The sequence below is a fragment of the Mobula birostris genome, chromosome 1, assembly GCF_030028105.1.
Source record: "Mobula birostris isolate sMobBir1 chromosome 1, sMobBir1.hap1, whole genome shotgun sequence".
Taxonomy (NCBI): domain Eukaryota; kingdom Metazoa; phylum Chordata; class Chondrichthyes; order Myliobatiformes; family Myliobatidae; genus Mobula; species Mobula birostris.
The window spans coordinates 80,631,830-80,656,045 of NC_092370.1; the positions used below are offsets into that span (position 1 = coordinate 80,631,830).

Here is a 24,216-nt window from a genome sequence, read left to right on the forward strand (position 1 = left end):
CTCTAGTGATACCAAATCAGATTCATTTATTTGTCACATGTACATCAAAACATACTGTGGTGTTTGTGTTAATAACCAGCACAACCTAAGGATGTGCTGGGGGTAGTCCACAAGTATCGCCACATATTCCCACAATGTTCAGCAGAACAACACAGAACACAATAAGCAACAAAACAACAACAGCAAAACAAGCCCTTTTCCTCCCTCCCACTCACCCACACGGATAATGATACCACAGCAAACAAGCTCTTTTTCCCCACTCCCACACACAGATAGGCCTGTATACCCAGGAAAGTCTTGCCATATTCAGAAGTTTTCTGATGACTCTGCCATAATTGGATGCATCAGCGAGGGAGATGAGGCTGAGTACAGGGCTACAGTAGGAAACTTTGTCACATGATGTGAGCAGAATTATCTGCAGCTTAATGTGAAAAAGACTAAGGAGCTGGTGGTGGACTTGAGGAGGGCTAAGGCACCGGTGACCCCTGTTTCCATCCAGGGGGTCAGTGTGGACATGGTGGAGGATTACAAATACCTGGGGATACGAATTGACAATAAACTGGACTGGTCAAAGAACACTGAGGCTGTCTACAAGAAGGGTCAGAGCCGTTTCTATTTCCTGAGGAGACTGAGGTCCTTCGACATCTGTCAGGCGATGCTGAGGATGTTCTACGAGTCCGTGGTGGCCAGTGCTATCATGTTTGCTGTTGTGTGCTGGGGCAGCAGGTTGAGGGTAGCAGACACCAACAGAATCAACAAACTCATTCGTAAGGCCAGTGATGTTGTGGGGATGGAACTGGACTCTCTGACGGTGGTGTCTGAAAAGAGGATGCTGTCCAAGTTGCATGCCATCTTGGACAATGTCTCCCATCCACTACATAATGTACTGGGTGGGCACAGGAGTACATTCAGCCAGAGACTCATTCCTCCGAGATGCGGCACAGAGCGTCACGGGAAGTCATTCCTGCCTGTGGCCATCAAACTTTACAACTCCTCCCTTGGAGGGTCAGACACCCTGAGCCAATAGGCTGGTCCTGGACTTATTTCCTGGCATGATTTACATATTATTTAATTTTTTATGGTTTTATACTGCTATATTTATACTCTATTCTTGGTTGGTGCAACTGTAACGAAACCCAATTTCCCTCGGGATCAATAAAGTATGACTATGACTATGAAAGGCTGTCTGCAGGCCTCTGACCACCAGTCCTTGGCCTTGGGCTCTCAGATACAGATATTGGGCTTTCAACCTCCAGTCCCTGGCCCAGACTCAGTCCTCCGACCTCTGGACATACCAACCCAAGTGTTTCGAACTTTGGGCCTCAACCTCCGGATATTCTTCAACCACCGGTCAATCACTCCCAATCCCTGGATACCAATCAGTCTTCCATTGTCTCCCACAATTGTTAAAAGGTCATAGCACTGCGGCACAAAAGCAGGCCCTTCAGCCCATCTAGCCTGTGCTGAACCGTTATTCTGCCTAGTCCCATCAACCCATACCTGTGCTATAGTCCTCCATACCTCTCCCATTTATGTACCTATTCAAACTTCTGTTAAATGTTGAAATCAAACCCGCACCCACCACTTTGGTGGCAGCTCATTCCACACTCACACCACCCTCTGAGTGAAGAAGTTTCCCCTTAATATTTCATCTTTCATCCTTAACCTATGACCTTCAGTTCTAGTCTCACACAACCTTATTGGAAAAAGTTGTCTGTTTTCTATTACCTGGTACACTTTGCATCTCTGTTATACATTGCTCCTGGTAAATGGGTAGTGAGGAAATGAGGAATACAGAAATCAATTTCTTCTCGTCTCTCACTAGAAATGATCTCGTACTTGTACTGTAATACAGCAGTTCTGTGCAGTATGGAACTATGGAAACATGATTAATACCTTTATCTGTTCTTGATGTTTGAAGTGTTCAGTAGGGAGCAGCTAAGGTAGAAACTGTTGCATCTCTCAACGGAAGAGCAAATAAATGTTTGCAGCAGGAAAACATTGAAAGGGAGGGGCAATAGAGAAAGTGGAACTAAGGTATTAGTCATGGATTACTCTAGCAAGACACTGATAATGAAATTATATAGAAAGTAGGTTCCAACTGTACTGTAAATTTTTTTCAGTAAAACGTATTTGCAGCAAAGTTTTCAATGTTTTAATAGTTATTCCAAAATAAACTGAAGTGGTATTCAACTCATGCCTTGTTATCAAGTTAAAGATGCTGTTATTTTTCTTGTGTTCCAGGAGCTAAATCAGATGAAAAGCAAGCTCTTAGTCCCTGGATCTCAGCTGAATCTGGGGCTACGGGAATCTAAGATTCCCATCCTGCTGGTGCAGCAACCGGGGAAAGTGGCTGGAAAGGAGCACATCGGTTGGGGGAGTGGCTGGGATATCCTATTCCCAAAAGGATGGGGAATGGCATTCTGGATTCCTCTGGTAATGTTGTGTGAAGTATTATTGAACTTTAGATCTGTCTGCATGTCTTGTGTGTTGTTCTTGGTTGTAGTTCAAAACTTAGGTTGAGTTTTCCTTTCCTAATGGTGCTAGTTGCAAAACTGTGCCACACAGGAGGTTATTTATTACTTAATGATACAGTGCGGAGTAGGCCTTCTGGCCCTTTCAGCAGCAAACTCTAACAACCCCAATTTGACCCGCGGGACATTTTACAATGAATAATTCACCAACCTGGTATGTCTTTGAACTGTAGGAGAAAATGGGTATACCCAGGGGAAACTGATGCATTCCACAGGGAGGACATACAGACTCCTCACCAAGGACGTCAAATTGAACTCCAGACTCCAACAGCCCAAGCTGTAATAGCATCGTGCTAGCCACTACACTAGCATGGCGCCCAATTTCACTGTGATGATTGTCTGCAAAGGTCCTATTAGATTGTTGGCTCCTTGATTCTTTGCTTTTTACATAGAGATCCATTTTGTTTTCTCAAAAGTACAGATGATGGCCAGAACACAGCAAATATATGTAATATATGGATATTTAAAATATGTATAGGCAGATGAACTCAGGGCGTGGATCAACACCTGGAATTATGATATTGAAGCTATTAGTGAGACGGTTGCAGGAGGGACAGGATGGCAGCTCAATAGTCTGGGGTTCTGTTGTTTTAGATGTGACAGAGTGAGAGGGATTAAAGGAGGAGGGGTGATGGTACTAGTGAGGGAAAATGTCACTGTGTGCTCCGTCAGGATAGATTCGCAAACTCATCTAGTGAGGCGTTATGGGTGGAACTGAGACATAATAAAGGTATGACCATGTTAATGGGGCTATATTACAGACCACCAAAAAGCCCAAGGGATTTAGAGGAACAAATTTATAGAGAGGTGGCAGACTGTTGCAAGAAACATAGTTTTGTTATAGTAGGTGATTTCAACTTTTCACATATTGACTGGGACTCTCATACTGTAAAAGAACTAGATGGGATAGAATTTGCATACCGGCTGTGGTAGAAAAAAAGCACAATAGTGCCTCTTTCACCTCAGACGGTTGAAGAAGTTTGGTTTGAGCCCCCAAATCCTAAGGACTTTCTAAAGGGGCACAATTGAGAGCATCCTGACTGGCCGCATCACCGCCTGGTATGGGAACTGTAATTCCCTCAATCGCAAAGTTCTGCAGAGAGTGGTGTGGACAGCCTAGCTCATCTGTAGTTGTGAACTTCTGACTATTCAGGATATTTACAAAGACAGGTGTGTAAAAAGGGCCTGAAGGATCATTGGGGACCTGACTCACCCCAACCAGAAACTGTTCCAGCTGCTACCATTTGGGAAATGGTACCACAGAATAAAAACCAGGACCAACAGGCTCCGGGACAGCTTCTTCCACCAGGCCATCAGACTGATTAATTCGCGCTGATACAATTGTTTTTCTCTGTTATATTAACTGTCCCATTGTATATACTACTAATTACAAATTACTATAAATTGCACATTGCTCATTTAGAGATGTAACGTAAATATTTTTACTCCTCGTGCATGTGAAAGATGTAAGTAACAACGTCGGTTTAATTCAGAAGTCCAACGAGAGAATGTGTGATCTGCTTTTAAGGAATGAGACAGGGCAGGTGACAGAAGTTTGTGTAGGGGAGCATTTTACATCTGTGATCACAATGCCATTAGTTTCAAAATGAATATGCAAATAGATCGGTCTGGTCCATGGGTTGAGATTCTAAGTTGGAGCAAGGCCAATTTTGATGGTATTAGAAATGATCTGGCATGTGGATTGAAACAGGCTGTTTTCTGACAAAGGTGTGCTTGGTAAGAGGGAGGCTTTCAAAAATGAAATTTTGAGAGTGCACAGTTTGTATGTGCCTGTCAGAATAAAAGGTAAACATAACAAGTGTAAGGAACTTCAGTTTTCAAGAGATATTGAGGCCCTGGTTAAGAGAAAAAAATGAGGTGCATGGGCAGGTAGGAACAAATGAGGTGCTTATGGAGTACAAGAAATGCAAGAGAACGCTTAGTAATGAAATCAGGAGGGCTAAAAGAAGGCATGAAGTTGCCCTAGAAGACGTGGTGAAGGAGAATCCTAACGGCATCTACAGATTCGTTAAGAGGAAAATGATTGCAAAAGACAAAATTGGTCCTCTCGTCCTCTGGAAGATCAGAATGGTAATCTATGTGAGGAACGAAAATAAATTGGGGCAACCTTAAATAAGTGTTCTGTATTTGTATTTACTCAGGAGATGGACATGGGGTCAATTGCAGTGAAGCAAAGCAGCATTGATTTGTGGACCCTATATAGATTACAGAGGAGGAGGTGTTTGTTGTCTTGGAGGCAAATGAGGGTGGATACATTCCCAGGGTTGACAAGTTGTTCCCTCGGACCCTGTGGGAGGTGCCAGGGGCCTTAGCAGAGATATTTATATCATCCTTAGGAATAGGTATTCCAAGCAGAGGCAGGAAGGTGGATAACATCAGGTACGCGGACAACACCATGTTGTTAGCTGACAGCGAATGCGAACTGCAAATTATGCTGAATAAAGTGAATAAGAAAAGTCTTGACTACGGACTTAAATCAGCCCTAAGAAAACAAAATCGATGGTGGTAAGCAAAATAAACACTAAAGACTCATTCATGATAGTATCGTTACAAGTGAATGGACAAGACGTTAAACAGGTGCAAAAGTCTGAATATCTTGGCAGTTGCCTGACAGATGACAGGAGATGTGAAGTTGAGATCAGAAGGAGAATAGGTATGGGTAAGACCCAGTTCATGAAGCTAAAAGATCTACGATACAATCGGAAGGTAGACATCCAAAGTAGAATCCGCTGCCTCGAGTGTTACATATGGTCATTACGGAGGTATGGATCAGAAACATGGACCCTGAAGAAGGATGACATGAAACGAATTAATGCTTTTGAAATGTGGTGCTATCAATGAATATTGAAGATCAGCTGGGTAGAGAAAGTTTCAAATGAGAGGGTTTTGTCCGAAGTTGATAGACCACGGATATTGCTGGAGAAGATCATGAAGTTAAAAGTTGCTTACTGTGGACAAATTACGCAGAGAGATAACATCTTGGACTTGCTATATGGAAAGGTGGAGGGAAAGAAATGAAGAGGAAGGCAAAGAACAACGTGGCTGGATAACATCAAGGATTGGACCAAGCTGGACAAGACTAGGGATGTTGTGGACAATTGTTGGGACAGCGGTGTGGAGGGAAATCATCCGCCAACTGGAAATTCCAGATGTGACCTAACAACGAGCAATAGGTGAGGTAGTGGAGGATTGGAGGATAGCTAATGTTGTTCTGCTGTTTAAGAAAGGCTCCAAGCATAAACAAGAAAATTATAGGCTGATGAGTCTGACATCAGTTGTGGGAAAATTATTAGAAGGTATTCTAAGGGACCGAATATAAGTATTTGGATAGACATGGACTGATAAAGGATAGTCAGCATGGAATTGTGCTTTGTTGGTCATGTCTAACCAACCCTATAGATTTTTTCAAGGAGGTTCCAGAAAAGTGGGTGAAGGCAAGCCAATTGATGTTGTCTACATGGACATTTGACAAGGTCCCGCAGGGGAGGTTGATCAAGAAGGTTCAGTTGCTCGGTATTTAAGATGAGGTAAATTGGATTAGACATTGGCTATGTGGGGGAACCCAGGGTGTGGTAGTAGATGGTCACCTCTGTAACTAGAGGCCTGTGACTAATGGTGTGCCACACCGATCAGTGTTGGTTTGGCTGTTTGTCATCTATATCAATGATCTGGATGATAATACGGTTATCTAGATCAGTAAATTTGTGGATGACAGCAAGATTGGGGTTGCAGTGGACAGTGAGGAAGGCTATCATGGTTTGCAGAGGGATTTGGATCAGCGGGGAAATGGGCTGAAGAATGGCAGATGGAACTTAATGCTGCTAAGTGCGAGGTGTTGTACTCTGGTAGCACAGTGAATGGTAGGGCACCGAGGAGTGTGGTAGAACAAAGGGATCTGGAAATACAGCTCCATAATTCATTGAAAGTGGCATTACAGGTTGATAGGGTTGTAAAGAAAGCCTTTGGCAGATTGGCCTTCATAAATCTAAGTGTTGAGTACAGGAGATGGGATATTATGTTAGTTGTATAAGACATTGGTGAGGCCTGATATGGAGTATTGTGTGCAGTTTTGGTCACCTACCTACAGGAAAGATGTAAAAAGAGTACAGAGAAAATGTACAAGGATGCTGCTGAGTTTGGAGGACCTGAGTTATAAGGAAAGGTTGAATTGGTTAGGAATTTATTCCTTAGAACGTAGAAGATTGAGAAGAGATTTGATAGAGGTGTACAAAAGTATGAGGGGTATAGATAGGGTAAATGCAAGGAGGATTTTTCTACTGAAGTTGAGTGGGACTGCAAACAGAGGTCATGGATTAAGGGTGAAATGTGAAAAGTTTTAAGGGGAAACTTCACTCAGACGGTCGTAAGAGTGTGGAATGAGCTGCCAGCACAAATGGTGCACATGAATTCAAATTTCAATGTTTAAGTGAATTTTGGATAGGTACACAGATAGTAGGGGTATGAAGGTCAATGATCCCATGCAGGTCGATGGGAGTAGGTAGTTTAAATGGTTTTGGCATGGACTAGATGGGCCGAAGGGCCCGTTTCTGTGCTGTATTTTTCTATGACTATATTTAATGTGTTCTTCCACCTCATTCATTTGATTGATAAATTCATTACTATTATTTGCTCTGGTTTAATTCACCAATCAACAAAAATAATTTAAGAACATAGAACAGTGCAACATGGGGACAATCCTTCAGCCCTTGTTATTGTACTGAAATAATTAAGTTCATGACACCTAATTGTTCCTTCTGCCTTCCCATGGTCCATATCCCTCCATTCTCAGCATATTCATGCACCTACCTAAGAAGTGCTTAAATATATCTATTGTATCAGCCTCCACCATCTCCCCTGACAGCAGATTCCTGGCACCTACTCTTTTTTCAAAAAAAGTTTCTTTGCATATTTCCTTTGACTTTTCACCTCCTGCCTTTACTTGTCCCACCTTTACTTGTCCCACCTTTACCCAGTTTACAATCCTCGTCAGAGAGACCATCTGTCAGGTCGTCTGACCCATGCCCTGGTAAAGGAAACCCCAATTACCAAGTTTTCCCTCCCAACTGAACACTTCTTGTATGGCTCCATGCAGGAGTTGGTCAACAAGATTGGCGTACACTGAGGAATAGAGAACAGGCGAGCATATTGAGAATTGTTTCACAGCACAGAAAACAAAGTGGGGAAGGTGACAGCTTCTCGGGAGCCAAAGGTGTTTTTGTCGTTGTTATGCATTCACAAGTTTGAAATGTGGCTATCTGGCAATATGCGTATTTAAATACAAATCTAAATCAATCAAGAGTAATGTGTAGTTAAATGTATCAGTTCAGATGAAGGGCCTCAACCCAAACTATCAACTGTTCATTGTCCTCCAAAGATGCTGCCTGATCGGCTGAGTTCCTCCAACACCTTGTGTGTTGTGTAATTAAGCCAGGGTATTGAACTCGACCATTTGGATTTCTCTGCAAATTGCAATGATATTGGTGCAAACTGAATTCTCAAGTGGCAGAGGATACAGTACCTGCAGCCCCATAACAGCTGACAAATTATCCCCCTGGTCTCCCAAATGTTTGTCATTATGTACAGGGTTGTACATAAGTCAGGCATTTGTAATCTTGTGTGAGCCAGTAATATAGTGATTAACTTCAGCACTATCCTTATTTGGAATCCAGTTTGAAAACTTAAGTTCTATTTTCCTTTATCAGATAGCCTTGTCAACTTGTCACTGGTAAAGACTTATCTGGATTCCTTCAATCTGTCTGCTTTTCTTGCTTTTAAAGATTTTTCATTTACTGGATTTATGTTCTTGTTCCTTGTTCCAAAACTTCTAATTTCCCAGCATTAAATTTCATTTGTCATCTTCCCAGTGTCTTGAAAGTGGCTCCTGATTATTTTCAAAGTTATGGAGGCTTTCAATGGAGTACACACAAGGAAAGTGTCTCATATAATGGGAAATATGCTTTCAATTTGAGATATTTTGAAGGAAATCAGAAGTGGATTCAGAGTAAGCCCTTTTCCCTCGAGAGTGCTCAGGATATAGAATTCACTATTGCAGTGAAAACTAGAAGGAATTATTTCAAAGTGTTTAAAAGGGAGATTGGAGGAGTCTCCAATGCATCACAAACACTGACATGATTACTTAGGCCAAGTGGCCTTGACCTCATCTAAAAACTAGTCCTTATGAAGGGCCTTGGCCGGAAATGTCAGTTGTACTCTTTTCCATAGATGCTGCCTGGCCTGCTGAGTTCCTCCAGCATTTTGTGTGTGCTGCTTGACCTCTTCTAATTCTACTTAAATCTCTTAACTCGTTTGCAGACCTCCTCGCAGCTAACCATGCTTGTCTTTTTGTTTTGTCTGTACATTTTTCTATTGTATCCTGTAAACCAAGGCCAGATTATTTAGTTATCTTTTGAGATCGACACCTGTGTTGTTTTACAGTGGGGCAAGCGTTGTTCAAGTCATTAAAAGTTGATTAGTCAGTATTGTTTTTGGTCCTCCAAAAATCTTCAACTACCTGTTGTAGTGCTGATACTTTTAATACTGCATATTATGAACTTGCCATTAATGCACAAAGCAGTATCTTATCGAATGCTTTTCTCTTTTCAATGTACTGAAATCCTTTCTCAAATAACTCTAATTCATAAGATGAGACATGACTTGTACAAATCTATGCTGACTGTCTTTAATTATATTTTTAAATGAAGGACATTTAATTTTCATTTTTGCATTCTTACCCGCCTCTAATGTTAGGTATTTCATGCCAGCTTTTACACTAGCTATCTTCCCTGTACTCTTTTGGTACAAGTGAAGGGTCTCGACCTGAAATCAACTGTCCATTTCCTTGTACAGGTGCTGCCTGACTCACTGAGTTCCTCCAGCAGCTTGTTTTAGCTGTAATGGGAGGCTGACTCATTACTTTATCCGCTATCACCTCCAGTCTCCTATCCAGAGCTGTTTAACCTGTACCACTCCAATGTCCTCCCTCAATTAACCCAATAGTTAAAGATGCTGTCTACTCTGTTTCTTTGAATTCCTCCCTTCTTTCCAGTAAGTAAAATGTCCATGTTTTGAGGTTTTAATCATGTATGAAATTTTGTGACTATTATGTCAGATCTATAGGGGTATACGAGCAGGAGGTTTGCAAGAAGGAGTTAAGCATTCTCAGTATCAGGGAATCCCACATTTCCCTGATGATTTTCCAGACTGTCCAGCTGGCATGCGGCACAGTGAGGAGACTGAGAAAGAGCTAATGGACAAATACAAGAGGTAAGCAGCAATCCTATTACAGGTAGCATTATAAGAATTTAACAACACAGAATAAAAATAAAAGTACATAGCATTTAAATCATATCACAAGATTTAAACTTGGGTCAACATTCTGGGAAAATTTTTTGCATCCTTTGTCGGAGACCTTTTGATGCCAAATTAACTTTGGAGGTACTCTTCAGTATTGGGGTTAATGTAATTGGGTGGAAATATGAATGGAAACCTTTATCAGGTATTTCTGCTTGAGCTTTTTAGTATATGATAAAATCAGCTCTCCAACACCTTCAGCATACAAATCTGCCTTCACTGTTTTTATTTGACTTGCTACATTTACAATTCTATTTCCATTTGAATTAATTAAGACTTTAAAAGCTTTATGCAGATTACATCATGCATTTCTTTACACCTTCACTCATTATGGTTCCATGTCTAACTGGTTTGATTCCACCAGTTTTCTGTGCTCATGGTCATTGCAGCACTGTGCTGCCCAATGTGACACTTTTCTAACAGGTTATTTGTCTAGGCATCTGGATAGTAATTTAATCCTATACTGCTTTGCCTTCTTATTGGAAATTAATTATTTTTGTCTGCTAATTTGTGGAGTTGAGCATTTTGAACCACTACAGTATTGGTTCACTTGTAGCTAAAGCTTAAACATTTGCATTTGAAGTTTAAAACTAAAACATTAACGAATCAATTTCACTGAACATCACCTAATAAAAGGATGACTCAAACGTTTTGACTCTTGCGTTTTGTTCTGATCCTGATGTAGCATCTTAACGAGATATGTCAACATATACACTCAGTGGCCACTTTATTAGGTACATCTGTATGTTAATGCAAATATCAGTCGATCATGTGGCAGCAACTCAATACATAAAAAAATGGGCAGGTATGGTCAAGAGGTTCAGTTGTTGTTTAAACCAAACATCAAAATGGGGAAGAAATGTGATCAAAGTGACTGATGGTTGGTGCCAGATAGGGTGGTTTGACTATCTCAGAAATTGCTGGTCTCCTGGGATTTTCATGCGTAACTGTCCCTGGAGTGTACTGAGAATGGTGCAAAAAACAAACAAAAAAAATCATCCCGTAAGTGTCAGTTCTGTGAGCAAAATACCTTGTTAATTGAGAGGGGTCAGGGGAGAATGGCCAGACTGGTTCAGATGACAGGAAGGCGACAGGAAGTCCAATAACCACGTTACAACAGTAGTGTGCAGAAGAGCATCTCTGAATGCACATGTTGAACTGTGAAGTGGATAGGCTGCAGCAGTAGAAGACCACGAACATACAGAAATACACTCAGTGGCCACTTAGTAAGTACCTCCTGTACTAGGAAGTACCTAATAAAGTGGCTATTGAGTGTTTTTGTGCCATTTAAAGATCTACTTGAACTAATGTAATTTATTGCAAACTGGCAGATTTTTGAAAAATGAGCATAGGCTTTGTCTTTTGTGAAGGGAAAGGGACTGTTGACATATTTCGTTAAGATGCTACGTCAGGATCAGAACAAAATGTAAGAGTCAAGACATTTGAGTTCTGATATATAATCACAATCAGGAGCATTGACAATTCTTTCACCACCCCGCTTCCCCCACACAATTTGACCTGCTGAGTTCCTCCAGCAGTTTATTCTTTGCGCCAGATTCCAGCCTGGGCTTCATCATAGTTTATTGTAGTTGTCTTAGAAGGCTTGTATATTATTCTCTTGATAACATTATATTGAAGTTTTACCCATTTGTTCTACAGACTAACCATATTTCTCTTCAGATATCCACCTGCCAAGAGACCCAACTATATCCACTATGGCACCATGACTCCATTTCGTTGTCCTTGGCAGCAACTTGTAGAGGAATGGGAAGGAAAGTGCAAAGCTAACAGTGTCAAACCTACTCTCTTTGGCAAAGAAACAGAGCTAACTTCTGAAGTGCAGAACTCAAAGGAGAGTTCAGTTTGTGTAGATGAAGGAAAAATGCCCAAACAGTCATCAAATAACGAGAAAACTCCTGAGCCTGGGGAGGAAATGGAAGAGGATTCTGAAAATGTTGTTCTTGGGCCAACAATTTCAAGCACTAAAGACATTCCAGCAGAAAGTGGTCATGTTTCTGTACTAAGGTCTGTATATCACTTGGTCTTTTTCCAAAGTCTATCAATATTACTAATGAAAGTATGCCTCAGAAAGGATTCCTCTTTTTATTGAGTAGAAGCATTAGAAAGGATGATATCTTGATTTCATTATCAGTCTCTAATTACTGATAAAATAGCTTCAATGTTTTAAGGCAAGGACAGTAAGCAATCTGCATCTCCTGCACTTTATTTATACTTAGCAAAACAGAGCAGAGCAGGCCCCAACAAACCTAATTATGGGAGCATTTCCAATGACCGTTTAACCTACCGTATACGCCTTTGGACTGTGGGCGGAAAATGGAGGACCCAGAGAAAACCCATGCATTCCATGGGGAGGACATACAGAGAACCCTTAAATAACGGACCCGGAATTGAACTCCAAACACTGGAATGCCCCGAGCTGTAATAATGTCGCGCTGTATCACGACCATAGAACAGTACAGCACAGGAACAGGCCCCTCAGCTCATAATGTCTGCGTTAAATATAATCCGGATTAAATGAAACTCTTCTGCTTACACATGATCCATCTTCTTTAATTTCCCGTATATTCATGTTTTTATCTAAATGGCATGTATCTGCTACTACCCCAGCAGCCTGTTCCAGTCTCTACCACTCTCTGCCCTGAACACCTCTTTTAATCTTTTCACTCTTAATACATGCCCTCTAGTATTTGATATTTCTTCCCTGGGAAAACGATTCTGCTTATCTATGCCTTTCACAAACTAATATAAGGTTTCCCCTCTTCCTCTGATGCTCCAGAGAAAACAATGCAAGTTTTTCCAAACTCTTATACCTTTTAGTCCAGGCAGCATCCTGGTGAATCTCTTCTGTACCTTTTCCAAAGGCTCTGCATCCTTCTGTAATGGGTCAACCAGAATTGTACACTACTCTTTAAGTTCAGTCTAACCAAAGCTTTATATAGCTGCAATATGGTGCACTGAGTCTTGTGTTCAATACCATGAGGAACAAGGGTAAGCATGCAATATGCCGCCTTTCACACCAATTTACTTGCCCGGCTATTTTCAGGGAGCTGTGGACATGGACCCCCAAGACCCCTGTCTGTAACTAGCTGTTCATTGTTTTCACATTCTGAAAGACAAAGTGCACTATCTATTTTTATAATGCTTTAGGGGGTTTTGTTCTGATCTGGTTGTCCATCTTGCATACTGAGCACTGTGTCTGCTTGGAACAATTATTTTAGTGCACTTTTTGTTATAATTGTGTTATCTCTTGTAAATTTTTTATCTTAAGAATGCTGCTTATATGCTATATACCTGAGCTTCTCCTGCAAGCAAGTTTTTCATTGCATCTGTGCAGACATAAACTTGTGCATATGACAATAAATTTGACTTTATAGACTTCGAAACTTGTTCCAAGTTTTTCTTTAAATGTTTTAAATCTGTATCCCTGTTGTGCTGCACTCAATTCAAACTGCAGTAACTGCTTTCCAACTGTTCTCCAACTTCGTGCCAATGTACTCTGAAAAGCATAATTTAAAACATGGTTGTGCTCAAGTGATTCTATAAGCTAGCAGGGTATTGTAGTCATCGTTGTTTCTGTTGTGTTCTAGGAGCAGAAAGTTATTGAAGCAATTATCTGCATGGTGTCGCCCCACATCAAGCCGTGGTCAGCAAGCTAAATTCTCCTGTGGGTCCCTGCAAGTGCAGATGGCTGCAGATGTGGTGAATTCCATTGTGTGCTCCTATCCCCGGTTCCTTGTCTGGGCCAGACTCTCATCATTGACAAAGGGCTGTCCCATTGCTAATGCAACAATTTGTATTCCTTCTGAGGAAGACCTCCAGTTTGCAGCCTCTGAGCCTCAGAGATGTGCTCCTCAAGAACCAAAGCACAGAGACCCCTACAAACGGCAAATTAAAATCTTGAAGAAAAAGAAAGGAGCTTTGTCAAAAGATCAAGAAAGTGGCTCTGGAGGACAGGACTTCGAATCAGTTTCAAATTATCAAAAGGACTTAGTTCTAGGCTTGTGGCCTGATCCGCCACAGGATGTGATGTCCCACTGCTCCAGACTTGCAATTGGATATGTAAGCCAAGGGGATTTTTCACTGAATGTAGGCTGTGGGGAAGCCTTGGCATTTGTTAGCTTATTAGGACTCTTGCATATGCTGTCCAATCAACCGGCAGAGAAGCGTGGCTTGGTACTGGTGAGGAATTCTGCTTCCCTGCAGTATCGCCTCGCAAAAATAAATATTGAAGTTTAAAAAGATGCTACTAGATACTTGTGCAAGTTTCAGGCGGTATCTCAAAGCTTGTCTGAAGTTCACTGTTTACATTCTCTCTCCAATGGCCAGAGCTCTTGTCTTCAATTGAATGGTACATCCTGTTAAGCTGAGTTTGAATTCTGATGCTAATTGACTCAAAGATAACTCTCTGAACAGATTTGTTTCTTATTTGCTATTTCCAGCCATGCAGTGCTGACAAGATTGCCTTGCATTGATCTGCACGTAGTTGAAATTCATTGTGACTGCAATATATTTTACTGACATTAAACTGAACTCTTGTTTGTTTAATTGTAATCAGTGTTTGAATCCAGAGGATTTATGAGAGGTTAAGCCCACATAGAATGAATTAAACAGTAAGTCAGTGCAATTGAGTTTATCACTATGAAAACTATATCACTATATAAGACTGCTGGGATAAATGTTATTTGTTTTATGCCTGTGTTAACTTTTTTTTAGAAATTTAAAGTTTATGTACGTGGGGAAAAAAAAATCTGAAATAAAAATTTCAGGTATTGGGAGTCTTGGTTAATATATATAACTGAACAGATCTATTCTCAGTTAAGTATCCTCAGAGATGAGCACAGATTATGAACACAGAAGTATAGGTAAATCATTGCTTCAGCTGGAACTTGTTTAGAATGCAGAATAGAGGAGGTAGAACAGGTGTAGCTTCTTCAGTTACAAGGGAAGGTGCTGTCAGAAGATGGGAGAGTGCATCAGAGCAATGCAAGATGGGGGAGAGAGTGTGAAGATTGGGGACAACTGCTGAAGGAACACAAAATGCTACCAGTGCTGCCCTGATATACAGTTGCAAGTTGGAGAGCATTATGACTAGTTGCATTACCTCCTAGTATGGAGTCCCCAATGTGCAGGATGAAAAGAAGTTGCAGAGGATTGTAGACTCACCCAGCTCCACCACAGGCACAACACTCCCCACCATCGAGAGATCTTCAAAAGACGATGCTCCAAGAAGGCGGCATCTTTCAGTGAGGACCCACCCATACCCTCTTCTTGTTACCACCATTGAGAAGGAGGTACACGTGCCTGACAACCCACCTTCAATCATTCAGGAACAGCTTCTTCCCCTTCGCCATCATACTGTCTAACGGTCTATGAACACAACCTCTATTTCTATTTACTGCATAACTTATTTTTGTAATTTATCCAGAGCTCAACAGGCGAATAGGGAAAGCCGCTGCTGCTATGGCCAAGCTGTCAAAGAGAGTGTGGAGAAACAAGAAACTCACCACAGCCACCAAGATTGCAGCATACAGAGCCTGCGTACTGAGTACTCTTCTCTACGGCAGCGAGAGTTGGCCCACCTACGCGCACCAAGAGCACCACCTCAACAGCTTCCACCTACGGTGCTTGCGTCAGATCCTGAGCATTTCCTGGAAAGACTGTGTGCCAAACAAGGACATCCTGGACCAGGCCAGCATGCCAAGCATGTATGTCCTTCTCACACAGCGACGATTGCACTGGCTTGACCACGTCCACCGCATGCAAGATGGCCGCATCCCCAAGGACATCCTATACGGAGAACTCGCCACAGGATCCCGGCCCACAGGGTGACCACCGCTGCGTTACAGGGACGTCTGTAAACGTGACCTGAAGTCTGCTGATATCGGGGTGGACACTTGGGAAGAGACAACTGCAAATCGCTGTACCTGGCGACAGGCTGTACGTACATGCATTACCAATGCAGAGGAAAAACGACCTCGACTGTGGTCGGACAGAAGAGAGAGAAGGAAAGCTGCAGCAGTGACGGCCCAGCAGCAGCCATCAGCCTCCGTGTGCAGCAGCCGTGCCAAGGACTGCCGCTCAAGAATCGGCTTATTCAGCCACAGCCGACGCTGTTCCACACCCAATTGAGTCCTAAACCGGGCACATCCATTGTCTACTTAGACGGAGCCATTAATATTAATTTATAGTGATTCTGTGTCTTTACACTGTCCTGGCACAACTGCATTTGTTTCTGGACATTAATAGAAATTTTTGAATACACCAAGTTCTAAATATTTTGAGCTGGTGTATAAATATAGCCCTTTAGAGGGCACTAAAGCTTCAGAAAATGCTTTCCTCTACCTAGTTTTCCACAGTTCCAGGGATAGATTAAAAGACTTGCTTTGTGCCTTTTACAGCCAGGGGACACATTTTGGCCAAAGAGCTGAGGAAAAGTCATTTGTCCTTTGTGATGGTGAGGAGGAATTTCTTGAAGTTACCACTTGATATGCAAAGCAATAGTTACTTCAGGGAAACATTTACAGCCAATTGCTACTGATAACAATAAGAGACTGCAGATATAAGAATTCAGAGCAAAAATTAAACTGCAGGAGGAACTCAGTGGATCAAGCAGTTGCTGCTTGTGCATACACACGTGGTGGTGTGGGGTGGGGAAATGGCAGGAATTTTAGAAGTTCTGATGCAGTGTCCCTTATCTCCATTAATGTTCAGCCCAGAGTTGAAAATAACAATTAAAACAAAATTAATTTAATGATCAATCAAACCATGTCACTTCATAGAATTAGATATTTTAAAGCCAGATTATGTCTCTACTCTGCAATCTTAAAGAAATTCTACAGATGCTGGAGGATCTCAGCAGGTCAGGCAGCATCTATAAAGAGGAACAAACAGTCAACATTTCAGGCTGAAATTCTTCATCGGGTCACAGGTCGAAATGTTGACTCTCCTCATACATTTTCACTCACCAGTTAGAAATATCTAAAAGTGTTTCTTCATGACCTCATTTTGGAAAAACATACTGGATTGAAAAGAGATCTGCTCTTAGGTTTTTAAAAATTGCCCTGTCATTTATTCCAATGTTGCTTTAGAAGTCACATCTTTTCCATTCTGAGGTAATGTACAGATAGCTCAAGAAACCACAAACCTTTGTATCTGAATGTATTTCTTGGCCAGTAGCTGAAATGCACTTTGTGACAATGAGGTAATTTTGAAGTGTGATCTGTTATGTCACATCACAAGCAAGGTAGCCATTTTTTGCACAAGAGAATCTCCCAAAAAACTGCAAAGTGATAGCAGATAATCTGTTGCTCTTAGCCATACATTTTGGCCAAGACTCTGAGGATAATATACTCAATTTATTTTGCAATGATGAGGCTGAATCCCTTCAAATTAGCACTTAATATGCAAAACATCAGTCATGACAAGCTGCAAATTCTTAATGAAATATTTGGAATACTTAAAATAGAAAAACATTTGCTTGCACATTCTTACAGACATAGGAAATAGTGTCATCGCACACAGAGGAACCGTATTTATGAAGATAGCATCTAAAATATCCATTCTTACCCTCTGTGCAAAGCAAGTATGGTGGGAGTGAGATTCTCAGATGTCCCAGATTACATCAGGTTCAACTCTGCTTCTTCCACCTTCCACCTCCCCTCTCTCCCCTTCCTTTCTACCTACCTCCTCTCACCTGGATTAGAAACATAGAAAACCTACAGCACAATACAGGCCCCTCGGCCTACAAAGCTGTGCAGAAAATGTCCTGAGAAATTAACTAGGGTTACCTATAGCCCTCTATTTTTCTGAGCTCCATATACCTGTCCAAGAGTCTCTTAAAAGACCCTATCGTATCCATCTCCACCACTGTTGTTGGCAGCCCATTCCATGCACTCACCACTCTGCGTAAAAAAAACTTAACCCTGATATCTCCTCCGTACCTACTTCTAGCACTGTAAAACTGTACCCTCTCGTGCTAGCCATTTCTGCCCTGGGAAAAAGCCTCTGACTATCCACACGATCGATGCCTTGCATCATCTTATACACCTCTATCAGGTCACTTCTCATCCTCCATCGCTCCAAGGAGAAAAGGCCGAGTTCACTCAACTTATTCTCACAAGGCATACTCTCCAATCCAGACAACATCCTTGTAAATCTCCTCTGCACCCTTTCTATGGTTTCCACATCCTTCCTATAGTGAGGCGACCAGAACTGAGCACAGTACTCCAAAGTGGGGTCTTACCAGGGTCCTATATAGCTGCAACATTACCTTTCGGCTCCTAAACTCAATCCCACAATTGATGAAGGCCAATACACTGTATGCTTTCTTAACCACAGAGTCAACCTGCACAGCAGCCTTGAGTGTCCTATGAACTTGGACCCCAAGATCCCTCTGATCCTCCACGCTACCAAGAGTCTTACCATTAATACTATTTTCTGTCATCATATTTGACCTACCAAAATGAACCACGTCACACTTACCTGGGTTGAACTCCATCTACCACTTCTCAGCCCATTTTTGCATCCTATCAATGTCCTGCTGTAACCTCTGACAGCCCTCCACCCTATCCACAACACCTCCAACATTTATGTCATCATCAAATTTACTAACCCATCCCTCCACTACTTCATCCAGGTCATTTATAAAAATCATGAAGAGAAGGGGTCCCAGAACAGATCCCTGAGGTACACCACTGGTGACTGACCTCCATGCAGAATATGACCCATCTACAACCACTCTTTGCCTTCTGTGGGCAAGCCAGTTCTGGATCCACAAAGCAATGTCCCCTTGGATCCCATGCCTCCTTACTTTCTCAATAAGCCTTGCATGGGGTGCCTTGCTGAAATCCATATACACCACCTACTGCTCTACCTTCAATGTGTTTAGTCACATCCTCAAAAAATTCAATCAGGCTCGTAAGGCATGATCTGCCTTTCACAAAGCCATACTGACTATTCCTAATCATATTATGCCTCTCCAGCTGTTCATAAATCCTGTCTCTCAGGATCTTCTCCATCAACTTACCAACCAATGAAGTAAGACTCACTGGTCTATAATTTCCTGGGTATCTCTACTCCTTTTCTTGAATAATGGAACAACATCCACAACCCTCCAATCCTCTGGAACCTCTCCCGGCCCCATTGATGATGCAAAGATCATTGCCAGAGGCTCAGCAATCTCCTCCTTCGCCTCCCACAGTAGCCTGGGGTACATCTAGTCTAGTCCCGGTGACTTAGCCAACTTGATGCTTTCCAAAAGCTCCTGCACATCCTCTTTCTTAATGTCTACATGCTCAAGCTTTTCAGTCCACTGTAAGTCATCCCTACAATCACCAAGAACCTTTTCTGTAGTAAATACTGAAGCAAAGTACTCATTAAGTACCTCTGCTATCTCCTCTGGTTTCATATACACTTTTCGACTGTCACACTTGATTGGTCCTATTCTCTCACATCTTATCCTCTTGTTCTTAACATACTTGTAGAATACCTTGGGGTTTAGAAGGCCCACCAGCACCTTTACTTCCTGAGAATGCTGAAGAAATTTGGCCTGTCCCCTAAAACCCTCACTAATTTTATAGATGCAACATAGAAAGCATTCTTCTAGGGTGCATCACAACCTGGCCAAGACCGGAAGAAGCCCTGGCCAAGACCGGAAGAAGCTGCAGAAGATCGTGAACACGGCACAGCACATCATACAAACCAATCTTCCGTCCTTGGACTCACTTTACACCGCACGCTGTTGGAGCAGTGCTGCCAGGATAATCAAGGACATGACCCACCCAGCCAACACACTTTTCGTCCCTCTTCCCTCCAGGAGAAGGCTCAGGAGCTTGAAGACTCATACGGCCAGATTTGGGAACAGCTTCTTTCCAACTGTGATAAGACTGCTGAATGATCCTGACCCAGATCTGGGCCCTACCCTCCAAATACCCGGACCTGCCTCTCATTTTTTTTGCACTACCTTACTTTCCCTTTTCTATTTTCTATTTATGATTTATAATTTAAAGTTTTAATATTTACTATCGATTTGTACTCCAGGAGCGTGAAGCGCAGAATCAAATATCGCTGTGATGATTGTGCGCTCTAGTATCAATTGCTTGGCGACAATAAAGTAAAGTAAAAGTAAAAGATTTTCCTTAATCCTGTCCACCAAGGCCTTCTCATGGCCCCTTCTGGATCTCCTAATTTCTTTCTTGAGCTTTCCTGCTAGCCTTATAATCTTCTAGCTCTCTGTCATTACCTTGCTTTTTGAACCTTTCGTAAGCTCTTTTCTTCTTGATTAGATTTAAAACAGCCTTTGTACACCACGGTGCCTGTACCCTACCATAACTTCCCTGTCTCATTGTAACGTACCTATGCAGAATTCCACACAAATGCTCTCCCACTGAGAGATCTGACACCTAACCAGGTTCATTTCCTAATACCAGATCAAGTACAGCCTCTCCTCTTGTAGGCTTATCTACATATTGTGTCAAGAAACCTTCTTTAGCACACCCAACAAATTCCACCCCATCTAAACCCCTTGCTCTAGGAACATGCCATTAATATTTGGGAAATTAAAATCTCCCACCACGACAACCCTGTTGTTATTACACCTTTCCAGAACCTGTCTTCCTATCTGCTCCTTGATGTCCCTGTTACTATTGGGTGGTCTATAAATAGACACATCTCAAACCATCGGTCTGAGTTCGTCCCTTCTTGATCACTTGCCTATCCTCCCTCTCACACTGTCTCCAAGCTTTCTCTGTTTGTGAGCCAACCGCCTCTTCCTCTGTCTCTTCAGTTTGGTTTCCAGCCCCAGCAATCCTAGTTTAATCTCTCCCCAACAGCCTCAGCAAACCTCCCCACCAGCATATTGGTCCCCCTGGGATTCAAGTGCAACCTGTCCTTTTTGTACAGGTCATTCCTGCCCCAAAAGAGGTCCCAATGATCCAGAAATCTGAATCCCTGCCCCCTGCTCCAATCCCTCACCCACGCATTTATCCTCCATCTCATTCTATTCCTATACTCACTGTCGCATGACACAGGCAGTAATCCTGAGATGACTACCTTTGTGGTCCTGCTTTTCAACTTCTTTCCTAACTCCCTGTAGTCTGCTTACAGGACCTCCTCCCTTTTCCTGCCAATATGTACCACTACCTCTGGTTGTTCTCCTTCCCACCAGGATATCTTGGACGCGATCAGAAACATCCATCACCTGCCAGTTCTTGCTCCTACCCCACCCTTTTATTCTGGCTTCTGCTCCTTTCCCTTCCAGTCCTGATTAAGTGTTCTGGCTCAAAACGTCGACTGTTCATTTCCCTCCAAAGATACAGACTGACCTGCCGTGTTCCTTCAGTATTTTGTGTGTGTTGCTCCAGATTCACTCACCTACAATAGGTATCTTTTACTGAAAGACCAACAGGGGAAGGCAATGCCACGTGTTCTCAGTACCAATGCAAGGAGTTGTGGACACAGCCTGTTCCATCATGGGCACAGCTTCTACATGAGGGCCTGCATCAAGAAGATAGCATCTTTCATCAATGATCCCCACCGTCCAGCTCATGTTCTCTTCTCACTGTTACAGTTCAGTAGAAAGTACAGAAGCCACAGCATCAGATTCAGGAATAGCTACTTTCCTACAACCATCAAGTTCTTGAACCAACCAGCAGAAACCTAACCCTATCTCAGCAATGAAATACTATAGACCACCTTTTGCTCTTGCATGGATTTGTCTCTGATAGTGTTTCCACACTAATGACTTGCTTTGTAAAGTATTTTTCTTCACTGTCTCATTTGGTTTATGTATAATTCATGTTTTGTCTGATTCCATATGTCTGTGCTGTTGCTTCAAGCAAGAATTTTATTGCACCTGCACCTCAGTGCACATGACATTAAATTTGATTTGATTATCAGCCTGGCATAATGATAGTTAAGGATGGAATCCCATCCTTCTGGCTTCGGTGAGTCAAGATTTTACTACTGAATCATGGCTGACTGTGAAGTGACTAGAAGAGAAAAAAATAAAACTATGCTGTCATAACCAAATGTTTGATGTAATGGCTATTTTTGGATATTGCCTTTAGGCACAGTGATAGTAAAGTCACAAGAATTATTTTTAATAGATTGTTCAGGCAGTTAAGAATATGAAGGTTTGACTGTATAGGGTTGGTAATAAACCAGATGTTTCGGTTACCTCTGTACTCACTGTCCTGTCTGAGCCTCACTGGTAATTATTCATCATGAGGATAGTGTGGAAGGCATATGGTCATAGAAAAACACACAACATGCTGGTGGAACGCAGCAGGCCGGGCAGCATCTATAGGAAGAAGTACAGTCAATGTTTTGGGTTGAGACCCTTCATCAAGACTAACAGAAGAAAGCGATAGTAAGAGATTTGAAAGTAATACTGGTTCAGAGCCAGAGATGCAAGTCAATATGGACAAATTCTTCATGGCTTGTGACAACTTTGGACTCACCATCAACATCAAAAAGACAGAAATCATGCACCAGCCTGCTCCTCATGCACTGTACACAGAACCCAAAATCACAATCAAAGGACAGGAACTACAGGCAGTGGACCAGTTTACTTACTCACAGCAGCACCCTCTCCCAAGCAGTGACTATTGTTACATAAGTTAACTGCAGAATAGCAAGTTCTGCTTTCGGTAGACTGCGCTCCACTGTATGGGAACGTCGAGGATCAGTCCAGCAACAAAACTGAAGGTCTACAGAGCCGAGCCGTGGTACTCACTACCCTCCTGTATGCCTGTGAAATGTGGACTGTGTATAGGAGGCATGCAAGACAGCTCAACCATTTCCACATGACTTGTCTTCGCAGAATATTAGGCATCAGATGGCAAGACAAAGTACCAGACACTGAAGTTCTCTTTAGAGCAAGTCTACCATCAGTCTACCCGAGGGCAGGTCATGTCATCCGTATGCCGGACGAGCGCATCTTTAAGTTCCTGAGGAATGGATCCTTGCTTCCAAAAAGACTGGAACAACTTGGTGGGGGGACATGTCATGTCCTTTTCAGGTGGTTTGTCCACCTTTGGTTCCCTACCTGGCACTCAGCTCTCACCTGTGGCTCCTCATAGCTGTTTGCATGGGACAGCGGCCAAACCCTGCGCAGTGGCTTTGACAAGCCGACTAAACCAGGTGAGGGCAGCCGACGGGTCTCAAACCCTCGGTGAGATAGGGAGTTATCTATCCCAGCATGTGAAGACAGACTCCACAGACTAACTAGCCATAACTTGTATGTACATTCACATCCAAATCTTTTATACAAGTCACAGCAAATGTTCTAGTACCAAACCCCATATCACACTGCTAGACTCAGGCCTCCATTCTGATAAACGACCCCAATTACCCTGTCCACACATGTGCAGGTGATTCCATCCCAAGCTGGGCAAAAGGAAAGATTTGGGGAGTCAAGAGGCATGACACATTGGAGAGTTTTCCATCTATTTCTGTAGAATCAGCGATTAAAGGTTTTTAAAACGCCATCGGCAACAATGGAACCATCAGAACATGAACGATGTTCCAACTTATCTTGGCTACATGTAGCTTTTTGACTTGGCAAATGATGACAACTATAAAGATAGTGATCTCTATGTAATGAAATAATTGGTAACACATTGAAGAACATGTTTACACAGATTGTAAGATTTTGTCTTAGAACATTCACAGATGTTCTCAAATTTCATAGTGCTTTTATTTATTTTGGCTTTCTAGGCCTCTATCATGGCTTTCCCTTCTGCAGCTATGTGATCATGCAGGGCTTTGGGAGACGATGAATGGGATTCTTGCTTCCAGTTTTGAATTTATGTTGAGCATCCTGACAAATGATAGTCTCCAGTTAATGAGGATTTCAGAAGTCAACTGTGGCTTACTGAGACCAATGTTCAAACACCTACTCACTCTCAGATATACCAAAGTGTGCAGATGAGCCCAGTTTGAAGTCCAGGCCAATATTTATCCTTCAATTCACTGAAATTTTGCTTTTCTAGAGGAGCAACTGCTCTTCAAAAGGAACTTGGTTAGTTGTTAGCAACACAAAAGACACTGGAAGAACTCAGCGGGCAGGCATCATCTTTGGAGGGAAGTGGCTGTCGACATTTTGGGTCGAGACTGTTCACCTGGGATGAAGGGTCTCGAACCAAAACATAAACTATCCATTTCCCTCCAGAAATGATACCTGATCTATTGAGTTTCTCCAGTGCTTTTTATGTTGCCCCAGTTTCCAGCATCTGTAGTGTCTCTTGTGGTTATTATTGCTCTTCTCGTGATTCTTTGGTTATAGCAAGTG

General features: G+C 42.3%; 1 protein-coding gene across 3 annotated transcripts in view; it reads left to right on the forward strand.

The window, feature by feature from the left end:
• pop1 (POP1 homolog, ribonuclease P/MRP subunit) overlaps nt 1-14,659 on the forward strand; it is a 72,892-nt gene extending 58,233 nt beyond the window's left edge. For all 3 annotated transcript variants that reach the window (XM_072257994.1, XM_072257985.1, XM_072258003.1), the window contains 4 exons: nt 2,245-2,436; nt 9,664-9,818; nt 11,586-11,930; nt 13,514-14,659. In XM_072257994.1, the coding sequence (XP_072114095.1) occupies nt 2,245-2,436; nt 9,664-9,818; nt 11,586-11,930; nt 13,514-14,162 (1,341 nt within the window). In that variant the 3' untranslated portion in view covers nt 14,163-14,659. The remainder of the gene's footprint in view (nt 1-2,244; nt 2,437-9,663; nt 9,819-11,585; nt 11,931-13,513) is intronic.
• Nucleotides 14,660-24,216: the final 9,557 nt, after the last annotated feature.